This window comes from Ictalurus furcatus, chromosome 9 (genome assembly GCF_023375685.1).
Source record: "Ictalurus furcatus strain D&B chromosome 9, Billie_1.0, whole genome shotgun sequence".
NCBI classification, from domain to species: domain Eukaryota; kingdom Metazoa; phylum Chordata; class Actinopteri; order Siluriformes; family Ictaluridae; genus Ictalurus; species Ictalurus furcatus.
In genome coordinates, this window is record NC_071263.1 from 9,074,471 (window position 1) to 9,099,438 (window position 24,968).

The following is a 24,968-nucleotide window of genomic DNA, read 5'->3' on the forward strand; positions in this document are numbered from 1 at the left end:
ATGATATGTAGATGCATTGTTGAGATGGCCCGCTACTTAAATATTTCCACATAAAATATACCATACAGACCAATAAACTGTAATAAACTACACAAAGTCAATGCGTGGCATGACAAGCCTTTGCTTTTTTTTTTTGAATTTTTTTTTTTTTAAATGCCTCAATAGTCTCACTTATGTCGTTTTAAAAGGAAATTAGTTGTTAAGTTTTGCTGATCAGCTTGGAGCATGTGCCACAGGTGTCACACTTGCTTATGTTTATGGAGGTAAAACCTGACAGCCTTCCTTACGTGTTTTGTCTGAGAAGTGATGTATTATGGTACTTTCTTTACTGACATACAAGCATTTAATTTTCTGTTGAAAAGTAATGTGTACAAATCTAAAATGTTTTTGTACTGATTCAGTGATGCAAAAGTCATAAAATAAACAACTATAGCAACATATTTTACTTTTTCTTATTTTAGTGCAAGTGCAAACTTAATTGCTCTAAATCCTTTTATATTTTTATTTTGCCATATTTGGCATCATTTAAAAGTGCATTTGCATTGCTGACCAAAACTGTAAAAGCATTTGCATTTATAGCTCTTTCCTAATTCACTAACAAACGTTGTCCGAAGTTGTTACAAAATATTATCTGGTCAATGATCCTTAGAAACATCTAGAAGATTTGTAAGATTGCGCTAAAATTTGGAAAACTTTCACTTGCGTTTTCAGACTTTACTCATCATTTTGGTGTGACCACCCATCATGTGGCGTAACCAATTATTGCATTAACAGTATTAAAAAGAGAAACGAAACATGTGGCTGAAATATTATTCACTAATACAGTATACTAGTCTTGCTTTCTTTATCAGTTGTATCGATTTCAATAAACAAGCATGCATGTTTTTCTACAAATGTTACTGTACTTGACATACTTTTTCAAAATTATAAGCAGATTAAGGAAATATTTGGAGAGTAAATCACCATCATGTTACATGATCATTTTTAAGACAATGGCCAATTACTGTTGATGAAAAACTGCTACATTCACATAACTGTATTTTTTTTTAATACAACTATACAGTACTGTGCCAACATCTTAGGCACTCTATTTAATTGGTTAGTACAGATTTTGCTATAGATGTTTATTTTATGACTGCATTACTGAGTCAGTACAAAAACATTTTGTATTTTTCCAAGCATTACTTTTCCAACAAAAGTTAAATGTATCTGGAAAAAAATATATTTGCATGTCAGTAAAGAAAGCAACATATTACATTACATATTACCCTCATACAAAAAATAAATAAATGAATAAAAAAAAAAGACATAATGAGGGCTGCTTGGTTTTGCTGCACCAAAAAAAAAGAAGCAAGTGCAATAGTCAAAGTCTCCAGAAGAACTGTGGAAGATTCTCAAAGTTGCTCAGTAATACTTGCCAGACAATTTCCTTATAAAATTGTAAATGTGCAAATTATACCTGAGACTACTAATGTTTTTTTTTTTTTAAAGCAAAGGGTTGTCACACCAAATATTAACTTTAGTTTATTACGGTTTAGTACTCTTTATAGTATTTCTTTATGTAGAAAAAGGCAGCTTTGCTTTACAGCATTTCCTTGCATGTGCCCTTTGCACAGTACTAAACAGTCTGTATACACCACATTCCAAATGATTCAACAACTGCCAAATATATGCTTGATTTTTCCATTTTAATATTTGCCCTTAGTCATCAATGACCCGTCTCCAATTTTAATCATGTCCGAGTTTAGACGGTTCAGACTGTGACATAGTCATGATCTAGGGGCAGGGCTAATTTGTTTGGACGAGCTGTCAAAACACATTATCGTTCTCTTCTATCTGACACTAACCCAGTCTCGAACACAAGTTAAAAAACTGTGAAAACGGCATTCTACCTGTTTGCAGTGATTCCTTTGTATATTTCAGTAATAGGCTTTGGCTATTTATCATCTATATCATAAATACACTGAACAATTTGCTTGCAGTATCTAAAAGGCATACAGAAATATTTTTGTATATGCTCCAATTTTCAATTTATCTAAGTGTTCAATCTACCACACAGTTCGCTGTGTTGTGCGTATGTAATAACTGACTGTTCCTAACCAGAAATGAGTAGAAAGGGACCACCATAGGACCAACATGGAGCAGATGTTACAGTATTAGCGTGGTGAATTGTTCTTAGCACAGCAAAGACATAGAAATGGAATGGTAGGAATGGTGTGTGTGTTGTGTGCATGAGTATATCAAGAGCAGCAGTGTTACAGGGATTTTTACATTTAGTGTCCACTTATCCACACACCACCACCATGTCAGTGTCAATGTTGTGTTAAGGATAGTCCCTTATAACCCAAATATCCGGTCAGCAGCAGAAGTGTTCCTGTGGTGAATACTCTCCACTGACAGTACAGTACAATACAATACAGTAGATGTAGCTGACAAAATATACAGAGCAATAGATGTGTTATATTTGGTAAAAGCACACCAATATAGCCTTCAAGATGTACCTAACAGACCCTATTAGTAAGATGGTACTAGAATAGTATAATTTTTTTTTTTTAATTATTAATTGAAATTATTTTGCATGACAAACTTTCATGTCATATTGTCTAAGTCAATTTTGAGACTCAGTCCACAAGAGAACCTAGTCTCTCCCTCCTTTTCTGATCCCCTTCGTGGCTTCCCCTTGTCGTGTGAGAGCGTAAATGACATGCATCTGAGGCCACCTTCTCTGCAGCCTTCTCGGTTTTCGTTTCTGGGAAAGCCAGCCCCATCTCGTTGGGCTCTGAACCCCCATTACCCCCTCGTTTGCTGACTTAATCAGGATTCAGCCGCGGCGTCCAGAGACCACACGAGCCTCAATCGAAACCATGCCGCACAGCTTCCTTGTCCAAGGTGCAGATTCACATTTTCGAACACTGAATTACAATTCCAGGCCTGTTGAGTTATGTTCTCGAGACTGTCCCAAGGGACCCGTGGTATGGAGATATGAGAGAAACTGCCTGGATTTGTCTGAACCACTAACCACATTAGCCACAGGCCTTTGTGAGTATGATGCCTGGGTTAAAGGCAGATTTAACTCAAACTAAATATATTGGAATGGCTCCATATGCTTTAAAATAGTACAATGCTGAAAACACAAGGCTTTTAAAAGAGCCACACATCTGTTGTACGTGATCAATCATTGCTTCTAGTTTGGGTTGCCAACTAGCTTAATTGCTATCTAGCGGGTCCATACAGGATTTCACAGAGGTTTTTTGTGATTGTTGCAGCCAACAATGTTTGATTTTGCTGCGGCTTTTTTTCCCAAATTTGTGATGCAACTTGCAGAGTTTCTTGTGCTTTTTTTGTTGCAGAAAACTACTTTAATTGGCGAAATTACAATTGCACAAAATTGCTTTGCATGGATTGCTTTCGCAGTGATGTTTGATGGTAAATGAGACCTTTTTAGCTGTACTCATGTTCGACGCACGTGAATCGAAAAGGGCTTTGGCTGAATGCGCATTGTGTTTGACTGTATGAACGTACATGACGCATTCATTTCTGCGATCGCAAAATCATGGAGGGACTGTCTAGCCTGTAGTTCTGATTTACTGGTTTATGAGTTTGAATCTCAGTACTGCCAAGCTGGATAAAAGCGTCTCCCAAATAAAAAATGGAAATGTAAAAAGGGTACATAACGGATTGTTCTCCCATCATCCTCGAGGACCCCATCCCCACACAATCTACTGATTATCAGATGCATTAGCTAAGAACAACCCTTAATCATTCCTCCATTTTATGTACATTTTATTATTATCCCATCCATACACACTTTTACAGTGGTGATTATCATGTGACCGTATCAGACAAGCATAAATGCAAGATGACACAAGTAAGTATAAATAAGCACACAGTATAAGTATAAGTAAGTAAGTATAAATAAGCACACAGTAAACAATAGCTACAATAAGCAGCATTAGAATTAAAATAGCATCAGTCACAACACAAATTCGGTTCTGTGACCTTACAGACACTTCAGATTTTTTTGAGTCACTTTGTATTGACAGGGAAAGAAGAACTAAAGTCTTTCTGCTCTCAGTGATCTGTAACCAAGGGTAGCTGTGATATTGATCATGGAAAAAAAGGAAATCCATTGAATATTGTCCAATTTAGCTAGTATTTCCTAATAAAAGAGTACAATAAACCAAATAAAATTTGATTACGCCTAGCTCTAGCCATTTTTCTTACTAATTGCAAGTTTGAAATAATCGTCTTTCTATACTTCCAAAAACCATGTTGTGAAAATCAGACTTTGATATATCTTTAAATAAAATAGGGTGCTCACTCACACCTCTCATCCCATTGATCAAAAACACCTGACTCTAATATCACCTTCAAATTAACTGCTAATCCTACTATAGTACTATACTACTATAATAATACCTTTGCCACTCAGAGATATGTAATATTGGATCATTAACATCAATAAATAAAGGACCAAGTATAATATTTTTGTCTCATTTGTTTAATCGGGTTCTCTTTGTCTACTTTTAGGACAAGTCATTCTACCAAAGAATGGTTAAAGAAGAATAAAGTTAATGTTTTGGAATGGCCAAGTCAAAGTCCTGACTTTAATCCAGTAGAAATGTTGTGGAAGGACCTGAAGCAAGCAGTTCATGTGAGGAAACCCACCAACACCCCAGAGTTGAAGCTGTTCTGTACTGAGGAACGGGCTAAAATTCCTCCAAGTCGGTTTGCAGGACTGATCAACAGTTACCGGGTACTTTTGCAATTATTTCTGCACAACGGGGTCACACCAGATACTGAAAGCAAACTTTTTTCACATACTTTTGCCACTCACAGATATGTAATATTGGATCATTTCCCTCAATAAATAAATGACCAAGTATAATATTTTTGTCTCATTTGTTTAACTGGGTTCACTTTATCGACTTTCAGGACTTGTAAGAAAATCTTATGATGTTTTAGGTCATATTTATGCAGAAATATATTTTTAAAAAATAAATAACTTTCAAGCACCACTGTAACTTGTTCAGCCTGTCTACCAATTTGACAAGTAGTTGCCACACTAAGATGACATTTAAAACTATGCTCATACATAATAATAATAATCTACATTCCTTCATGTGAAATATCTTATTAAAACCTTAAGCCTGTTGTTTACATCTTGTTCCAGGTTCCAATAGACTTAAGGCAGATAAACAAGCTCTGTAATTCGTGCACTGACCTAGAAACATCTGGCCTAGGCATGTTCCTGCTACTTTCTGCCTGTAGAATGTATCCAAAGCATTTCTCCCATGAACATAGCAAACGCATCATGCTAAATGAGATCATGATAAGATATTAAGCTGGTGTTAGTCATGCTGTTGCTGGCAAGAAAAGCACAAAATTAAAATGGTACAGCTGAGTGTTTCTATAAACAGTGTACAACAGAAACGTAAGCTTCCTGTTAAATCTAAACTTCCTGCTACAAAGGCATTTCTGTTTAAAATGTATATAAACTATGTAGTGATTCTGATCCCACAAGCAGCAGAGAGCCACTGTTGGGCCACAGAGCAACCTCATTAACCCTTAAAGTGCATGGTTTTGTACAACAATTGGATTCTTCCTCATATGACTTTGGGTAAAAGAATCTGCCAAATGCGGAAATGTTTAAAAATATATACACTCACTGGCCACTTTAATAGGAATCCCTGGTCATTCATGCAATTATCCAAATCAGCCAATCATGTCGCAGCAACACAATGCATAAAATCATGCAGATACAAGTCAAGAGCTTCAGTTAATGTTCTCATCAAACATCAGAAGGGGGTGTCAAGTGTGTAAATCTCTGTGACTTTGATCGCAGCATGGATGTTGGTGCCGGACTGATGAGATTTTCACGCACAACAGTCTCGAGAGATTTATTTCTTTTTTGAGAAATACACTGTAATATTTCCTATAGTTGACACACTTTTTCACCTACAGTGCTGTGAAAAAGTATTTGCCCCATACTGATTTCTTCTGTTTTTGTCTTCCGCAGTAACACACTATGCCAAAATTGAAAGAAATTCCAGAAATTATGAGGAAGAAGGTGATTGAAATACATCAGTCTGGGAAGGGTTAGAGAGCTATTTCAAACACTCTGGGGCTCCAAAGGACCACAGTGAGAGCCATCATCTCCAAATGGAAAAACTCGGCACAGTAGTGAACCTTCCCAGAAGTAGATGACCTTCCAAAATTCCTCCAAGAGCACAGCAACGACTCATCCTGCAAGTCACTAAAGATCCAAGGACAACATCAAAGGACCTACAGGCCTCTCTTGCATCAGTAAAGGTCACTGTTCATGACTCCACTATCAGAAAGACACTGGGCAAAAATGGCATCCATGGAAGAGTGGTGAGGTGAAAACCACTGTTAACCCAGAAGAACATTAAGGCTCGTCTGAATTTTGCCAAAACACACCTTGATGATCCTCAAACCTTTTGGGAGAATTTTCTGTGGACTGAAGAGTAGAAACTGGAACTGTTTGGAAGAAAGTGGTCCCGTTACACGTGACGTAAACCAAACACAGAATTCTACAAAAAGATCATCATACCTACGGTCAAGCATGGTGATGGCAGTGTGATGGTGTGGGGATACTTTGCTGCTTCAGGGTCTGGGCAACTTGCATGAATTGAGGGAAACGTGAATTCTCCTCTCTACCAGAAAATCCTAAAGGAGAATGTCTGGTCCTCAGTCCATAAGTTGAAACTCAAGTGCAACTGGATTATGCAGCAAGACAATGATCCAAAGCATAAGAGTAAGTCCTAGTAGTAAGTGAAAGACTGATCTCCAGTTATCAGGAGTGTTTGGTTGCAGTTATTGCTGCTAAAGCTGGCACAACCAGTTTAAGTTTAAGAGGGCAATTAGATTTTCACATGGGTGATAGGTCTTGGATAACTTTTTTAATAATAAAAACTGCATTATGTGTTCATTCAGGTTGCCTTTGTTTATGTTGTATTTCATTGAAGAGCTAAAACTATTTAGTATGAGATATACACAAAAACAGAAGAAATCAGGATGGGACAAATACGGTCATGTCCAGAAAGCTTATTTTACACTATACAACACATCGCCTGGACTATTTCCATTAGTCTCGCTGATCCTGTGTCCACTTTAGCCTCAGATTCCTGTTCTGGCAGACCATCTACCTCAAGGTTCGATGTGTTGTGTGTTCTGAGATGCTTTTCTGTTTACCACAGCTGTAGAGTGCTTATTTCAGTGCTTATACTCGAAACAGCATGCCAATTCTCCTCTGACTTCTTTCATCAACAAGGTTCTTGTTGTTTTTCCACACTATTCTGTGTAAACTCTAATGACTGTGGAGCGTGCAAATCCCATTAGATCAGCACTTTTTGAAATATTCAAACCAGGCCATTTAGCACCACCAACCACGACATGGTCAAAATGACTAAAACGCTGAATCAGTTTCATATTCATTTTTTTTTTGTTTGTTTGTTTTTATGTGAACATTGGCAGAAGCTCTTAAGCTGTGTTTGCAGGATTTTTGGCACTGCACGGCTGCCACATGGTTGAATGACTGGATAATTGCATGAAAGCAGGTGTCTAGCTGTTCCTATTAAAGTGGCTGGTGAGCGTATGTATAAATGCAAAACCAACTCACCAGCCTTAGGATTATCTGGGTTCTTGTCTGGATGGCAGGTTAAAGCTTTCTGTCTGTATGCTTTCTTGACCTAAATAAAAAAAAAATATAAAAAAAAAAGATGATTAAATAAAAGAATAATTTCGCAGGCCACAACTGTGGTTACAAAAATACACTGTACTATGTGTGATTCAAACATAACACACTCCTTCAAGAAACACAAATTTCACTCCACATCCTTCAACTTTGAATAGTATGTTCATGTCTTACTACATTTCAGAAAACTAAAAGGACTGCTTTTCTTGGGACCCGTCCAAGCCACTGTATGCTTCTTGGCAAACAAGATCATGATAAAATTTCAGACTCTATTGTTATTCATGCCGTTATTGGCAGGAACAGCACAGAAATAAAATGAATAAGGGGAGGAATCACGGAAAGGGGTGACAGTCCCAGGAAAACACCATATGAAATATTCTAGAAATAAAGGGGAAAAAAAAGGTGGTAATAACGGTTCACCACAAGTTTATAATGGCATCAGCCTGCTGAATGTTACTACTGAGTGTTTTATGCACTTCATATTAACCTCAAAGGATGCAAGTTAAAGTGGGTTTGACAAAACACATTATTATACTCACACAAGCATGTTTATCTAATTGTTCTTGTGAGGACCTTGCATTATCATAATTATTAATGCAGCTAATTAGTGCTACGACTACCCCAGTTTTTGTAAGCATTAAGCACAATTGTCTCCTTATGGGGACCAGTCAAATGTCCATGCAAGGTCAAAACTCGGATATTTCTATCCTTGCGGGGACATTTGGTCCTCAACCAGATAGAAACACGCATATACACAAATATAAGCCATTCATAACTTGCGGGCTTTGCCAAGATTTTAAAAACAAACCAGACCGAGTATTAAGAATATTGGCACTTGTGGAAAACTCCTCTTCGCATGCACATGATAAGAACCTCTGGATACACATTATGAATGTGAACCTGCGATCAAGCTTTTAAAGTCAAAAAGCTGTTATGCTAAATAGTGTCTCAAACGCTGCACCTCCAGTAGGTTTAAACAATTTAGACTGCACATATTATCCAATTGTTTGTGACGCTAATGACAATGTGCTTTTGATTAAACCGCTGCTAGGGAGAAAAGGGCAAAGCCAACTAAGAACAAACTCAGTCGAGGAAAGTAGGATTCAGAATGACGCTAAAGTTCAGAAAGGTTCTATGACCGAAAGGCGTGACGGACGAAAGATGCACAGCACTAAGAAATCAAACGAAATCCAAAAACACCATGACCTTATCCTAAGAAAAGACAAAAACAAACAAATCTGACAACCAAACAAAAAAAGTAACAGGCTTGTCACGTTCTCGAATCACATTTCCATTGTTGTTTCCCTAAATGTTGTTCGATTTGGTTTTTTGGTTGCGATAATGTTGGATATGCATGTTTGGAGCTGTGGTATTCATCTCTCAGCCTCCGTAAACAAGGGAGAAGTAATGATAATGTGTGAGGAGATTCAAAGGGTTCAGTGTTATAATGATTTGAACAGTAAAGAATGAGCTAAACAAAATGGTGTTTTCTATACAACAATCATCCACTTGTATTTTTTGATCATGCACATACATGCCCCCAGTGCTGCAGTGTGATTTCACCCTTTTTCATTCAGATGAATGAATGCTCTCTTCCAGGTTTGTATTTTTGCCTTAGTCCCCTCTGAAAGTATTGGAACTGCAATACCACTTCATATTTAAATCTATGATGTGTTATAAAACTAAGAACATGGCACCTTTGGTGGCAGACCACCCAATTTTACAAATAGTCTTAAAGTAAAAAAACACTTAATATTTGGTTGCATATCCCTTGCTGGCAATAACTGCATCAAGCTGGTGACATCACTGTCATCACTAAACTGCTGCATGTTTCTTTTGTGATGCTTTTTCAGGCTTGTTTCAAAGCTTCTTTCAGTTATTGCTTGTTTTGGGGGGTTTCTCCCTTCAGTCTCCTCTACAGGAGGTGTGAATTGCATGATCAGTTGGGTTAAGGTCTGGTGACCTGTAAACCTTCCACTTTTTTCCCCTGATGAAGTCCTTTGTTGTGTTGGCAGTGTGTTTTGGATCACTGTCTTGCTGCAAGTTCATCCCAATTAATATGGATGCATTTCTCCGTAAATTGGAAGACAAACTGTTTCTGTAGACTTCTGAAATCCTTCTGCTGCTACTATTATGAGTTACATCATTAGTGGGCAGTGATGGCTCAACGGTTCAGGCTCTGGGTTACTGATCAGAAGGTTTGGTGGTTCTTGACACAGCACTGCCACTGTTGGGCACCACTGTTGAGCAAGGCCCTTAACCCTATCTACTACAGGGGCGCCGTGTCATGGCTGACACTGCGCTCTGACCCCGTCTTCCTAACAAGCTGGGATATGTGAAAAAAGAACTTCACTGTGCTGTAATGTATATGTGACAAATATAGGCTTCTTCTTCTGAGCATGTTCCAGAAGCAGCCGTGCAAGCACAAGCCACGACGCTACCTCCACCATATTTCACAGATGAGCTTGTATATTTTGGGTCATGAGCAGAGTCTTTCTTTCTCCACACTTTGGCCTCTCCATCACTTTGGTAACGGTTTATTTTGTGGCTCTATGTAGATCTTTGTGAATTCCAATCTGGCTTTCTGATTCTTACTGCTGATGAGTGATATGGCCTCTATATTTCTGCTCTCAAAGTCTTCTTCAAATGGTGGATTGCGATACCATCACCCATGCCCTGTGGAGATTGTTGGTGATGTCACTGTCTGTTGTTTTTGGGGTTTGTCTTCACAGCTCGCGTAATGTTTCCGTCATCGGTTGCTGTTGTTTTCCTTGGCTGACCTGTTCCATGTCTGGTTGTTAGTACAGGACAGACTAAATTTTTGTATGCTTTGCCCAATGCTTGTGCAAAGGCTCTGATCAGTTTTCCGTCTTTTCTCAGCTTCAAAAAGGCTTGCTTTTCTCCCGTAGACCACTCATAGACCACTCTCTGCTCTTCATGTTGGTTTATACATTTTAACAAGTCTTCACAGGCAAAACCCAGGGCTCAAACCAAGAGATGTTCAGAGCTATTAATTGTTTGAACAATCGATCTAACAGGGCACACCTGTCGGTCACAATATTCTTGATCCCTTGAAAAATCGGTGGGTTCAAATGAAGGATGCCATGTTATAAGTTGTTTAACACATCACAGATTTAAATATCAGGGAACGAAAGCTGAAATTCTGATCTATCGTCTCAAATTCATCTTTTGATCTCAAAAACCCAAATGTCTTCAGTGTATAGCAAAAACAAAAGCATTGGCCTTGCATTCCAGTATTTTCGGAGGGGACTGTACAGTATATGAAGAATGTCGAAAAAGTGAATTGCATTAAAATATTTTAGAGTTAGTGATAATAGAGATGCACCAATCTCATACTGAGAATCCTTACTGAACTGATATTTGCCTTAAATGCTGAATGAGTACCATATTCAACATATTTTCATCCAGGGGCATGATTTGTAAGTCTGCGACCATCATCCTAACCTAACAGTGGTATTTTGAAGTGGTCATGTGTGCATATTAATGTAGATCATAAACTGATTATCAGAACATACCTAAAGCCTTTATGTTATGTGTTGTCCTTTCTGTGTAACTTCCTGGAAGGAAAGACAACTATGTTGGAGAGCTGAGACCCCTCCTGAGTCTGGCAAGCACAACCACACACGTGCCTTTATCCTAATAATCCAACAAATCATGGTTCAGTTGGTTGGCTTTCTGAACCTAAACATCATTACCGTTTGCTGGCCTTGACCTGGCAATTTAGACGCTTCCAGCACAGGCACATCGAGACACACTTCCCTTTCTTTTATGCCTACACTCTTTACCTAGTCTCTAATCCACCATGTTGTTGTGCTCTCCTGGGGGAAAAAATTAGCCAAGGGAAAAATCACAGCTTTGGTATGATCCATATCTGAGTTTAAGCTCTCTCACTTTTTAGATAAGGTTCAGAAAGAGAACAGCTGATAAATGTTTACCCTGGGTTCAAATTAAAACCCATAAGATGGAAGGGCTAATTTGATTTCCTGTCAGATCAAGCCTCCGTAGCTGAGCTTTCTGAGCATTTGTTAAGGGATAGGCACACTGCTCGAGTGAAAAGAAGATGCAATGCGTGCAAATGTCTTCGAGCATGTTGCCAAGATGGAAGTTACACATATACAAGATCATTCTTCTTGTATAGAGATCAAAATTCCAGAAAAACTCGTGATTCACAATTTGTAAACTGATTAATTCAGTAACATATCCATACTAATCTGTAAGATGTGTTAGTTCTTGCACTGATGAACAAGCTGACATGCTAACCAATGCTAGTTAGTAATAATACCTGAGAAGCAACTCAACTTGCACCATATTCCTCAGTATTATCTAAATCTAAATATAGCATAACGGTATTTAAAAATATCCATAAAAAGTACTGTTCATTATTCAATGTGAACCAGTCCCTCCACGATTTCACAATTTTGCGATTGCAGAAAATCAAGCAAAACTCTGTAACATTCAGGGAGAAAGTGCAATTTTTCAAAATTAAAAGATTTGGGCCAAAACACGTCATGTGACGTCATTACAACCCACATTCAGCCAAAGTCCTCTTCAATTCATATTCGTCAAACATGAGTACAGTTAAAAGGTCTCATTACCAACAAACTTCACTGTTAAAGACTGTTGCAATTTCACTAATTTAAGTAGTTTTCCGCAAAAAAAGCACAAAAAAAATACACTGCAAATTGCATCGCAAATTCTGAAAAAAGCCACAGCGAAATCAAGCATTTTTGGCTGCAACAATCACAAAAAAACTCCTGTGCAATACAGACCAAGTGCGCTTATACCATGGCACTGTTCTTGATTCTGATTGGTCAGATGGTTTGGATGAATTTTCCAGAACAGCACAGCTCTGACAAGTGCTGGTTGCAACCCACTTATTTTAATACATTAGCATTCTATAACATTCTAACTCACAGGGAATTGTTTAGCAAATACATTTAAGGTAGCCTCAAAACTAAATTTCTGAAATAAATATGTTGTTGGTTATAATGCATAGGCTTAATTGTTAAAACATGTTTGTTTAACATTTACTCAGTGTTTTGTACGAAATATAACATGCTTTTTTGTTTGATAAAATGAAAAAACGAGAGAGATGAACTGTTTATATTTGTTATATTGTACAAATGGATGAACGTAAAGGAAAAACCTAGATCGAAATATCAACATGAAGTGTCTTAGTAGGCCTGTCACAATAACTACTTTTGTTGGATGTTTGCCTCACACCTTAAGGGTTGAGGGTTCGATTCCTACCTCGGCCCTGTGTGTGTGCGAGGAGTTTGCATGTTCTCACTGTGCTTTGGGGGTTTCCTCCAGGTACCCAAGTACCCCCCGAGTCCAAAGACATGCATGGTAGGCTGATTGGCATTTCCAAAATGTCCGTAGTGTATGAATGGGTGTGTGAATGTGTGTACGATTGTGCCCTGCAATGGATTGGCACCCTGTTGTACCCCGGCTTGTGCCCCATGCTCTCTGGTATAGGCTCCAGGTTCCCAGTATAGGATAAATGGTACAGAAAATGGATGGATGGATGGATATTATTGTCATTTTAAGACCATTTCATGCCACTGATGTACAGATAATATAATAGCATAATAATACAAAGTACACCTTTTCAAAGAGCAACCAACTTTTAATTCTTAAGAATATTCGTACTTTATATATATATATATATATATATATATATATATATATATATATATAGTCTTCTGACAAAAATATACTTTAAATTTAGTCAATATTTCATCCAGTCATGTTTATTACATAATTCCAGACAATTTTACTCTGACGATAGTGGCAGTGAATATTAGTCAGTGGCATTTTGATTGATGAGAAATCTCGAAAATTAAACCAAACATACACACATTTTATATATATATATATATATATATATATATATATATATATATATATATATATTAACTTAAACATGTATCAACAAAAACATGAGAAATCTCCTGAAATAATATATCACAATGATTAGACTGCTGTAATACAATACTGTGAATTCTTTATGCTTTAGTTATTCATTGTCCATGTTTTAGTGAGCTGTTACTGAAAGAGCGTATTCACAGTTCAAGTTCGCTTGTGCATTTGCGTAATTTTGCGCAGAAGTTGTAATATGACGTTTATGTCTGATTAATCTCATATGTGTATAGGATGCGTTTGGGTGAGTTAATAAACCTGCTAGTAAAGCGCTTCAGTTTACCGCCATTCATTCACTGTCCAGCTTCAGCTCACGCAGCTTACAGTGGGTCACTCAACGACATTATTGACCATGACTGGATTATGTGAAACACTAGAACTATTCTTTCTAGATTTTTCTTCTTCAAAAACATTGTTAGTGCTTTGTTAATATCTTGCGTGTCATTTTTTTCAACAGTATGTTCTAATGAAAATCGGTGCTAGTGCTTGCTACGCATCTTAAATTTGATTGCACAGTTTTGTATTTTAATGTGTATTTTTTATCTTAAATTCAATGAATATTCAAAGATTGAATTTTAATTTGACAGCCCTGGAGCAGAGGAGATGACAAACAGCGTGAATGGCTAAAATGTTGGCAATATTCATTCTTATGTAAACAAAGACACATGTAAACACAATGGGCAATAATGAGGTCTCATATATATATATATATATATATGTATGTATATATATATATATATATATATATGTATATATATATATATATATATATATATATATATATGTATATATATATATATATATATATATATATATATATATATATATATATATATATATATATATATATATATATATACACATATACACACGTATATACATACATACATACATACATACACACACACACACACATATCGTACGATAAGTCCATAACGTAATTATCATGACAGGCCTATGTCTTAGCAAGGTGTTGGGCTACTGCACACCACAAGAGGAGCTTCACTGCACTTTGGCATAGATGCCACAAGATATTAGTGTTTTGGTGAAGGTGGTAGAAAGCGCTGTAAGAAAATGTCCATAGGTGCTCAATTGGGTTGAGATCTGGTGACTGTGGTCATAATATAGGATTTACATAATTTTCATACACATCAAACCATTCAGTGAGCTCTTGTGTCCTCTGGATACGGACACAGACATCCTGGAAGAGACCACTCCATTCATGATAAATCATAATAGGGTAAAGGTCCAGAAGTCCAGAAAGGTCATGCGTTATTTCTTTTTTTGTTGTTTTCTTGTGATCTCAAAATAGCAAAAGTTATTTTTGCGAGATCACGTCAAAATTTTTCCCCCTCATGTCAAAATGCATTATTAGGCATACATACGATATACATCAGGGAGCTCCTTAACAGAAACAAGTTGATACAGTCGAAGAGTTACGGCCTTACAGACCTACGGTTGTGGGTTCAAGCCATCCTGAGCTCAGGTGACCATCTGGTGTTCGACTATATTTTTCCCAAATTTCCCATCTGGGATCAAAAAGTGCATCTAGTAAATTCCATTCTAATGCCCAGTTTTTGTTTTGTTATATGCTGATAAGAGTCCAAATGAATCAAATACTCTCATAATTAAGTCTTAAATTATTGCACTTTTATAATATAGAATGTTTTAATCAACTGAAAATAGAAACCCAAGGCATATATTCAAGCAAGGCTTATTTTTGATGTATCGAAAATTCATCATATAGAGACATCACTGTAGCAAATTTGAATTTTGTGTATTGTTTGCATGCATCGTTATTTTTATCCATTGTACAGACCATTACATAACAAATGATCAGTGTCGGATAGGGCACTCTGAAAAAACAAACAGTCTATCATTACCATATCGAGCTATGTAAGGGATAATCTGTGTGCATTACATTATTTTAATGCATAACGTGGAGGCAAACAACCACCTGACATTAAAAACGTGTAATGCACACCTATTCGTGGATTATCCCACTTATCCCATTGTCAAATGCCAGCAATTGACACGTTAAAGCTGTTATTGATGTTTGCAGTGTAAAATTCGACTGAACAGATAAAAATAATAATGGTTCATTTTCTCTAGTTATTTTATATATCGGGTCGTTAGATCTAGAATTCTGCCCGCTCTAAATCACAGAAAGAGATAACGTAGTGCGATAAGATTATATTTATTTGAATGAATTAGGATAAATAGTTTTTAGAGAGAGAGAGAGAGTGAGAGAGAGAGAGAGAGAGAGAGATTGTGGGTTTGTGTGAATTACCTGCGTCTGTGCCGCGTCTCTACTAATAACGAAGCTGCTAGTTTAACTACTGTATGCTACTGTAACTGTATGTTACTATGGTTACAGTTGTTTATAGGCAGCGCATTCATTTAGAACGGTGATTAAACTGACTGGAACTACCCGTGCATTCAACGGTTTGAACGCTCACCTTCCAGTCAATCAGAATCATGTATTCAGACAGACCATGGTATAAATGATGATACAGCACAGGTGATCTTGGCATTGGATGGGCTACATCGGCGTTTCTCAAATGGAGCTACTACAAAGAGGATTTAACAGAAGATGAAAACTGTCCCTTCTATATGACAATATGATTACAAATGGATTTAACAAGTAATTAGTGACGAATTTCTGAGCAGCAGAAACCAGCTGTATTTTGTTGCCATAGGGTTGAAACTAATCATTAAAGTTGTGTGGTGTGACAAAGCAAAATGGACAAAGCAGCAATACAGGACCACTTACACGGTTTTCAAAATGGAAATACATGAAATGGGATTTACATCAAACTGTCTCACTATCTATTATATATCTACAGAGTGTGATCTGGGGGGTATTAGTGGTTAGCACGCTTGCCTCGCATCTCCGGGGTTAGGGGTTCGAAGCCCACCTACGTCTGGTATGTGCATGTTCTCATTTTCCTCTGGGTACTCCGGTTTCCTCCCCCAGTCCCTCCCTGATTGTGCCCTGTGATGGGTAGGCACCCCCGTCCAGGGTGTCCCCTGCCTTGTGCCCCAAGATCACTAAGACAGACTCCACGTTTCCCCACAGCCCTGTGTAAGATAAGCGGTACAGAAAATGGATCGACGCATATTATGATCTACAATATATGGTTACTTACTACAAATAATGCTCTTTTTATAGCGTCAGATATATTTATAGTAAAGTAAAGTGCTTCTTGGCTTAAAAGGTCATTGAAAGGGGTACTGTAGCCAAGAAACATTTGAGAGCAGTGCAAATGTGGACTTTCCATAGTCAGAGTTATACTGGTACAAGAGCGCCACCTGTGGACATAGCACTAAACAAGCACCGATCTGACCGCCTGTGTATTTTAGGCAGGGAACACGGCTGATCTTGACTGTCGACACAGTTCTTGCTTTGAACATAGAACACTCTTAAAGCCCACCTACATCCCACCTCTAATGTTTCATCCACCAAGCTCTTGGCTATTTCAGTTACTAATTGGATCAGTATCAAGTGAAAAAGTGAAACGTGTGATTGGTACATCCCTATTTAAGATTTTTAACAAGGCTCTAAATTGAATTAAAAGCTTACATACAGGTAATACAGCCAAACAGGTATTTCAGAACCATCTCCTTTATTAGTAAGCATGTCTTCTTCATATAAACTAATAACCTAAGACATGCACAGGTCTAATTGCTATGTATGTGTAGGCCCAATAACCTAAATCAGTCCATACAGGATTTCGCCGAGTTTTTTGTTGTGGCCAAAAATGCTTGATTTTGCTGTGGATACTCTCAAAATTTGAGATGCAACTGGGAGTTTTTATGTTTTTGGGTTTTTTTACACAGAAAACTCCTTGAGTTAACGAAACCGCGATTGCACGAAATTGTTTTGCACAGTCTTTCCCAGTGATGTTTGTTGGTTAATGAGACCTTTTAGCTGTACTCATGTTCGACGCACGTGAATCGTAGAGGGCTTTTGGCTAAATGCGCATTGTGATGATGTCACATGACACGTCTTGGCCCAAATCTGAGAAACATCTGCGGTAATTCTGAAAAATTGCAAGCTCCCCGAATGTTGCAGAGTGTGCTTGATTGTGTGTTCATTTCTGCGATCGAAAAATCCTGGAGAGACTGCTAAATACATACATCATGTCTGTGAAAAATATATAAATAAATAAATACTTTTTTTTTTTTAACAGAATTTGCAGGATAAGAACTGACGGATGACACAATTAAGTTAATAATATACTTTGACACTTTAAATGGTGTGAAATGTGGAAAGGTTTTAGGTCCTGCCTACCTTTCTGCAAAGATTATGATGGGTAAGGAGCCAATTTAACAAACACAGTCTGAAAAGCAGTCAGTCTGCCTAAAGATAAACCGGTAAAACCTCACTAGCGACGTGATTTCCTCAAACAGTGAATGTCACACTTCATTGAAACAGTTGGATGGTTACCTGTCACAGTGAAATGGACATAAGCCTAATCAGTTCAGTTTGTGATCTGATACCAGCTGTCAAACATCTGCGGAAAAAGTTTTAAAATGGTTAAATGGCCTAATGAAAATATGGAAGTTTAGCAAACAGAACTGAAAATTGAACTAATCAGCGATAAGATCGAAAGATGAATGCGAGTTAGATAAGAGGTTCAGCTTTTGCTTCCTGATATTTACATCTAGATAGATATGGTAAACATCTTACAACATGGCACCTGTCGTTTGAGCCCACCCATTTTTCCCACCCAAATGATCAAAAATATTGGAACACATAACTGACCGGTGTTTCTTCTTGATACAAAATGTACTAACAGTGTTGGGTTGTGTGAGATCCAATGAATATGCACACAACCCAACACTGGTGATACACTTTGTATCAAAAAGAAACACCCGTCAGTTACGTGTTCCAATATTTTTGATCACTTGGGTGGGAAAAATAGGTGGGCTCAAACCACAGGTGCCATGTTCTACAGTAAGTTGTTTAACATATTTAGATGTAAATATCAGGAAATGAAAGCAGAAGCTCTGATCTAATATCATCTAAATAAATAAAAAAAAGAAGAATTATATAAAAAGAAAATGTGTCTAATTTGTGAATAGCTGGATCATACAAATTTATTTATCCTCTGGTTTGGCCTTAGGGTTTGTTACTTTGTTTGTTTATATCAAACATAAAGGAGTCCCTAGCTGCCAAAACTTTAAGAGCCACTGCACTCTCAGACACCAAAGAGTACTGTCCCAACAAATAAATTATAACCTATTTGTAAAGAAATACTAGGTCAAAGATACACCGATCAACCATAACATTAAAACCACCTGCCTAATATTGTTTAGGTCCCCTTTGTGCCACCAAATCCGCTCATGGACTCCACAAGACCTCTGAAGGTGTGCTGTGGTATCTGGCACCAAGACATTAGCAGTAGATCCTTTAAGTCATGTAAGCTGCAAGGTGAAGCTTCCATAGATCAGACTTGTTTGTCCAGCACATCTCTCAGATGCTCGATCAGATTGAGATCTGGGGAATTTGGAGGTCAAGTCAACACCTTGAACTCTTTGTCCTGTTCCTCAAACCATTCCTGAACAATTTTTGCAGTGTGGTAGTGCGCATTAGCCTGCTGAAAGAGGCCACTGCCCTTAAGGAATACCAGTGCCATGAAGGAGTGTACTTGGTCTGCTACAATCTTTAGATATGTTGTACGTGTCAAAATAACATCTACATGAATGCCAGGACCCAAGGTTTCCCAGCAGAACGTTGCCCAGAGCATCACACTGCCTCTGCCGGTTTGTCTTCTTCCGATAGTGCATCCTGGTGCCATCTCTTCCCCCAGGTAAGCGACACACACGCACCCGGCCGTCCACATGATGTAAAAGAAAACAACGTGATTCATCAGACCAGGCCACCTTCTTCCATTGCTCCATGATCCAGTTCTGATGCTCACGTACCCATTGTAGGTGCTTTCGGTGGTGGACAGGGGTCAGCATGGGCACTCTGACCGGTCTGCTTCTACTCAACCCTATACACAGCAAGCTGTGATGCAGAATACGGTGTGTTCTGACTCCTTTCTATCACAACCAGCATGAACTTTTTCTGCAGTCTGTGCTACAGTAGCTCCTCTGTGGGATCGGACCACACGGGTAAGCCTTCGCCATAACATTGTTATTGATCGGTGTATATGCTAAAGGTACAGAACATGTGCCTTTGACAATCCTACATCTTTTGTACCTATAGTACACAGATCAAGGAAATGTACTTTGGTACCTTTATTTCTGAGAGTGTGCTGTAACTGGCTATAATTACTATTCATTTGCAGCTCATAATATAAAAGTAATAACTACTCACTATTTTAAAAAGCAGAAACAAATCAGGAGCCTTGCTTTCAGGTTATTGTTTTGGTTTTTTGTTTTTTTTTAAGCTAAAATTATTTCCATCATTAGTCCTCATCTACTTACATTGTGTCATGTTTGAAGACATAAACATATAAGTAAATGCATGAAGGTTGAAGAATCTTTCAGCCACAGTGACAGAGTGTATAACAGCCCTGAGCTCCACACCCAACACAGCATCTGCTCTAGTTTCTGCGAGGTGTTGATTTATTAACTCTCTTTCACAGTGTTTCAGTCATTTCACACATCAGCTCCATCAGAAACACCAGCCGCTCAGGACACTGCTAGTTAACTCACTAACACGAGTCTTAATTATCATTTCAGACTTTTTTTTTTTTACTGCACCTCTTTCTCTGTCGCTGTTCCTTCAACTCCGAGTAAAGCGTACAGGTCCATCTGTAATATTTCTTTTGTAGAAGCCATTTTTTTAAATTAAATAGCGCAACTGAAACGTTAATATATGTGAATCTATTTTGAAAATATATCACAGACTAAACACTTCCGGGTTACGAGCAGTCTTCTTCTTCTGCTGCTGCTGCTGCTGTTAGGAGCGTCAGGGCGTATCGCTGCCCTCTTCAGTTCATTCGAAGACCTCCGCATAAAGCGCCCCTATTACAGTTTTGAAACCTGCCTAATTTTGTTTTAAAAGGTCTCATACAATAGATTTACATGCATCCAAGGTCAAAAAACACTTTAATGTGCTCATAATGCAGCATTACTTTTCCCCCAAGTATCACAAACGACTCGTTCAATGATCCGTTCTAAATGATTCATTCTAAAATCCTCCTTTCAGAGAGCATACTCTGCTTTGATTGGTCCGATGTCCCAGTCTGTTGTGATTGGTCTACAGCTGTCAGCGTGTGTCAAAAGGAAATGCCCACTATCATCCCTCTGTCAGCGAGCAGCCCATGAAGACCAGAGGCGGGGCTTTTTGTTACAAACCTACGTAGGTTAGTGCAGGAAGTAAAGTCTGGAGTCACTAACAACTCGTTTCAGCAGTTCAAAATCGCTTCCTTCTTTTGGGAGACAATAACCCAGTCTGTCCTGCGTTTTTTTATTTCTGAAACTTTGCAGACGTTTTTACATTTGCAAAAAGCTATATATACACACTACATGAAAGGTAATATTTGAAAAACCATAATAGGTACACGATTATATTTAATTGATTATATCCTTATATAAAGTCCAAAAAGTTGATAACTACTTGATTTTAAGGAATCATTTGAAACTCCAGCTTCCAAAAGCTGAGATTTCTTTCTTTACAATGAAAGCCACAGTCCATTAATACATGGCACACAGTTTCTGCTTCTAGATGTATGCACCTGCCATCTGGATGCTTTCCAACCATTGCCAGCCAGTAATTCAATGCACAGTGCCCCCAAGCTTAGTCTAGTGATAGCCACACTACCCCTCCTTCCTAAACCTATATTTATTGAATGTTTCACTGTTGGCTGAAAAGAAAAATAATGTCTGCATTTATTTCCCTCTTCCCATTCTTTTTGCCATAGTTTTATTAATCCTTGCTGAATTATATATTTACACTCCACCCTTCCATACATTACTTCCAATTCGTCTTCATTTCTATATTCAGCGTTTTGGGGGGTATTTGCCATTTAATCAGCCTCTTCATTCCCCTGAACTCCTATGTGTGCTGGAACCCAAGAAATCCCACTGTACTCCTCATTTTAATTTTTTCGATTCTGTATTACTAAGGGTACGTTTACATGATAACGATGTCCTAAAAATGGAAAAGTTTTTCCTTTGCATTTTTTAAGAGTTTCATGTACAGATGACAACATTGTCAAAACGATCCCTGTTCAGTAGTAGTAGTAGTAGTAGTAGTAGTAGTAGTAGTAGTAGTAGTAGAAGTAGTAGTAGAAGCAGTATTAGTGGTAGTATTGGAAGCAGTAATAGTAGTAGTAGAAGAAGCAGCAATAGTAGTAGTAGTATTAGAAGTAGTAGACGCTGTAGCAGAAGACATGGTAGTAGTAGAAACAGTAGTAGTAGAAGCAGCAATAGTAATAGTAGTAATAGTAGTATAAGCTGTAATAGAAGACGTAGTAGTGGTAGTAGTGGTAGTATTATTAGAAGTAGTAGTAGTAGTAGAAGAAGACGCTGTAGTAGAAGACATGGTAGTAGTAGAAACAGTAGTAGTAGGAGCAGCGATAGTAATAGTAGTAATAGTAGTAGAAGCTGTAGTAGTAGTAGTAGTAAAAGCTGTAATAGAAGACGTAGTAGTAGTAGTAGTAGTAGTAGTAAAAGTAGTAGTAGTAGTAGTAGTAGACGCTGTAATAGAAGACGTAGTAGTAGTAGTAGTAGTAGTAGTAGTAGTAGTAGCAGTAGTAGTAGAAGTAGTAGAAGCTTTAGTGAAGCTAGTAGTAGTAGTAGAAGCAGTAGTAGTAGAAGCTGTAATAGAAGACATGGTAGTAGTAGTAGTAGTAGAAGACGCTGTAGTAGAAGACGTAGTAGTAGAAGCAGTAGTAGTAGTAGTAAAAGCTGTAATAGAAGACGTAATAGTAGTAGTAGTAGGAGGAGGAGGAGCAACAATAGTAATAGTAGTAATAATAGTAATAGTAGTAGAAGCTATAATAGAAGACGTAGTAGTAGTAATAGTAGTAGTAGTAGTAATAGTAGTAGTAGTAAAAGCTGTAATAGAAGACGTAGTAGTAGTAGTAGTAGTAGTAGTAGTAGTAGTGGTAGAAGCTGTAGTAGTAGAAGTAGTAGTAGAAGTAGTAGAAGCTGTAGTAAAGCTAGTAGTAGTAGTAGTATTAGAAGCAGTAGTAGTAGAAGTTGTAGTAGTAGTAGTAGTAGTAGAAGCAGTAGTAGTAGAAGAAGCAGCAGCAGTTGTAGTAGTAGTAGTAGTAGTAGCAGAAGCTGTAGTAGTAGATGTAGTAGTAGTAGTATTAGTAGTAGACGTAGTAGTAGTAGTAGAAGAAGAAGAAGAAGAAGAAGAAGAAGAAGAAGAAGAAGAAGAAGAAGAAGAAAAAGAAGAAGAAGAAGCACCAGTAGTAGAAATAGTAGTATTAAAACGAGCTGGTCATCGCAGTTAAGTTGCAGTAACAGCATGCGCCCAGAAGATGGCACCATATACTTAAACTGACCTGATTCACAGTAAACTGGGCCAGATTCAGATAGGGATGTGTGTTTAGTACCTCAACGAAAAAAACTAAATAACCTTGTTGTAATTCTACACAACTACTTATGGGGCAGTGGTGGTCTGGCGTTAAAGCTCTGGCTTACTGATCGGAAGGTCGGGGGTTCAAGCCCCGGCACTGCACAGCTGCCACTGTTGGGCCCTTGAGCAAGGCCCTTAACCCTCTCTGCTCCAGGGGTGCTGTATCATGGCTGACCCTGCGCTCTGACCCCAGCTTCCTGACATGCTGGGGTATGCGAAGAAAAGAATTTCATTGTACATGTGTATATGTGATCAATAAAGACTCATTATCATTATCATTATTCTCATTCTCTGCCATGTTGTTAACCTGACTCGGTCATGTGAGTTTCTGCTTTATTCCTGCTATTTCCTTCCAATCAGGTCACTCAGGTGCTTGTTCAGTCCATTGTCCATCTCAGGATTGGACTACTGCACAGATTTCCAATCCCGGTCCTGGAGTGCCCCGGTCTGCACATTTCAGTGTTTTCCTTGATCCCAACACACATGAAAAAAAACTTCTCAAATGTTAAGTATCCCATGGTGCATCATTGTATTAATCATTAAGAAATGGAAATAAATGGAAATGGAAACATGGTGAATACTTATACACTGTATATTTATTGCACTTTCATTAATTAGTAGGTTTTCATTTTCATTTAATTAGTAGCTTATTTTATTAGTAGCATATGAACTGTCCATGTGATGTTTCTTCTGCTGTTTGATATTGATTGATGAAGGTTTGATGATGATGCACAGCAACCAAAAAGTAAAGTTAATTCAGTTTCTTATTCAGTTCTTCCCCAAACTGTTTCCTCAAAGGTAGAAGCATGGAATTGTCTAGGATGTCCTTGTATGCTTTCGCATTATAATTTCCCTTCACTGGAACTAAGAGGCCCAAACCTGTTTCAGCATGACAATACCCCACTGCACAAAGTAAGGTCCATGATGAGTTTTATAAAGGTTGGAGTGGAAGAACTCGAGTGGCCTGGACAAAACTCTGACCTCATCCCCACTGAACACCTTTGGGATGAACTGGAATGCAGATTCCCGCTCGACATCAGTTCCTGACCTCATTAATGCTCTTGTGGCTAAATGAGCACAAATTTAGCCACAATCCTTCCTGGAAGAGTGGAGGTGAATATAACAGCAAAGGGGGACTAAATCTGGACTGGCACGTTGATTAAGCACATAAGGATGTAATGGTCAGGTATCTATCTATCTATCTATCTATCTATCTATCTATCTATCGTAAATTATTTTTTGTTTGGTAAAAATTTATGGTCAAGTCAAATTTCTCATAAGTGATATTTTACTTGACCAAAAAAAAGATTCTGATTCAAAACTCTTATAGTTTGACACTAAATACAAATTTTATATTTCATTATAACATGGTATTTACTATTTATGTGCTAGTGGTTAGTACGTTCGCCTCACACCTCCAGGGTCGGGGGTACGATTCCCACGGTGGCCCTGTATGTGCAGAGTTTGCATGTTCTCCCCATGATGCGGGGGTTCCCTCTGGGTACTCCGGTTTCCTCCCCCAGTCCAAAAACATGCATGGTAGGCTGATTGGCATGTCCAAAGTGTCCGTAGTGTATGAATGGGTGTGTGAATGTGTATGTGAGCGTGCCCTGCGATGGATTGGCACCCTGTCCAGGGTGTACCCCGCCTTGTGCCCGATGCTCCCTGGGATAGGCTCCAGGTTTCCCCGTGACCCTGAAGGAAGGATAAGCGGTATAGAAGATGGATGGATGTATTTAGGCTTCATCATGAATTTCCCTC

General features: G+C 38.1%; 1 protein-coding gene across 2 annotated transcripts in view; it reads right to left on the reverse strand.

Moving 5' to 3' along the window:
• The window catches only part of dnajc17 (DnaJ (Hsp40) homolog, subfamily C, member 17), a 58,800-nt gene extending 38,267 nt beyond the window's left edge, over window positions 1-20,533 (reverse strand). For both annotated transcript variants that reach the window (XM_053632718.1, XM_053632717.1), the window contains exons 1-2: window positions 20,378-20,533; window positions 7,643-7,712 (exon numbers count right to left, since the gene is read on the reverse strand). In XM_053632718.1, the coding sequence (XP_053488693.1) occupies window positions 7,643-7,712; window positions 20,378-20,455 (148 nt within the window). In that variant the 5' untranslated portion in view covers window positions 20,456-20,533. The remainder of the gene's footprint in view (window positions 1-7,642; window positions 7,713-20,377) is intronic.
• Window positions 20,534-24,968: the final 4,435 nt, after the last annotated feature.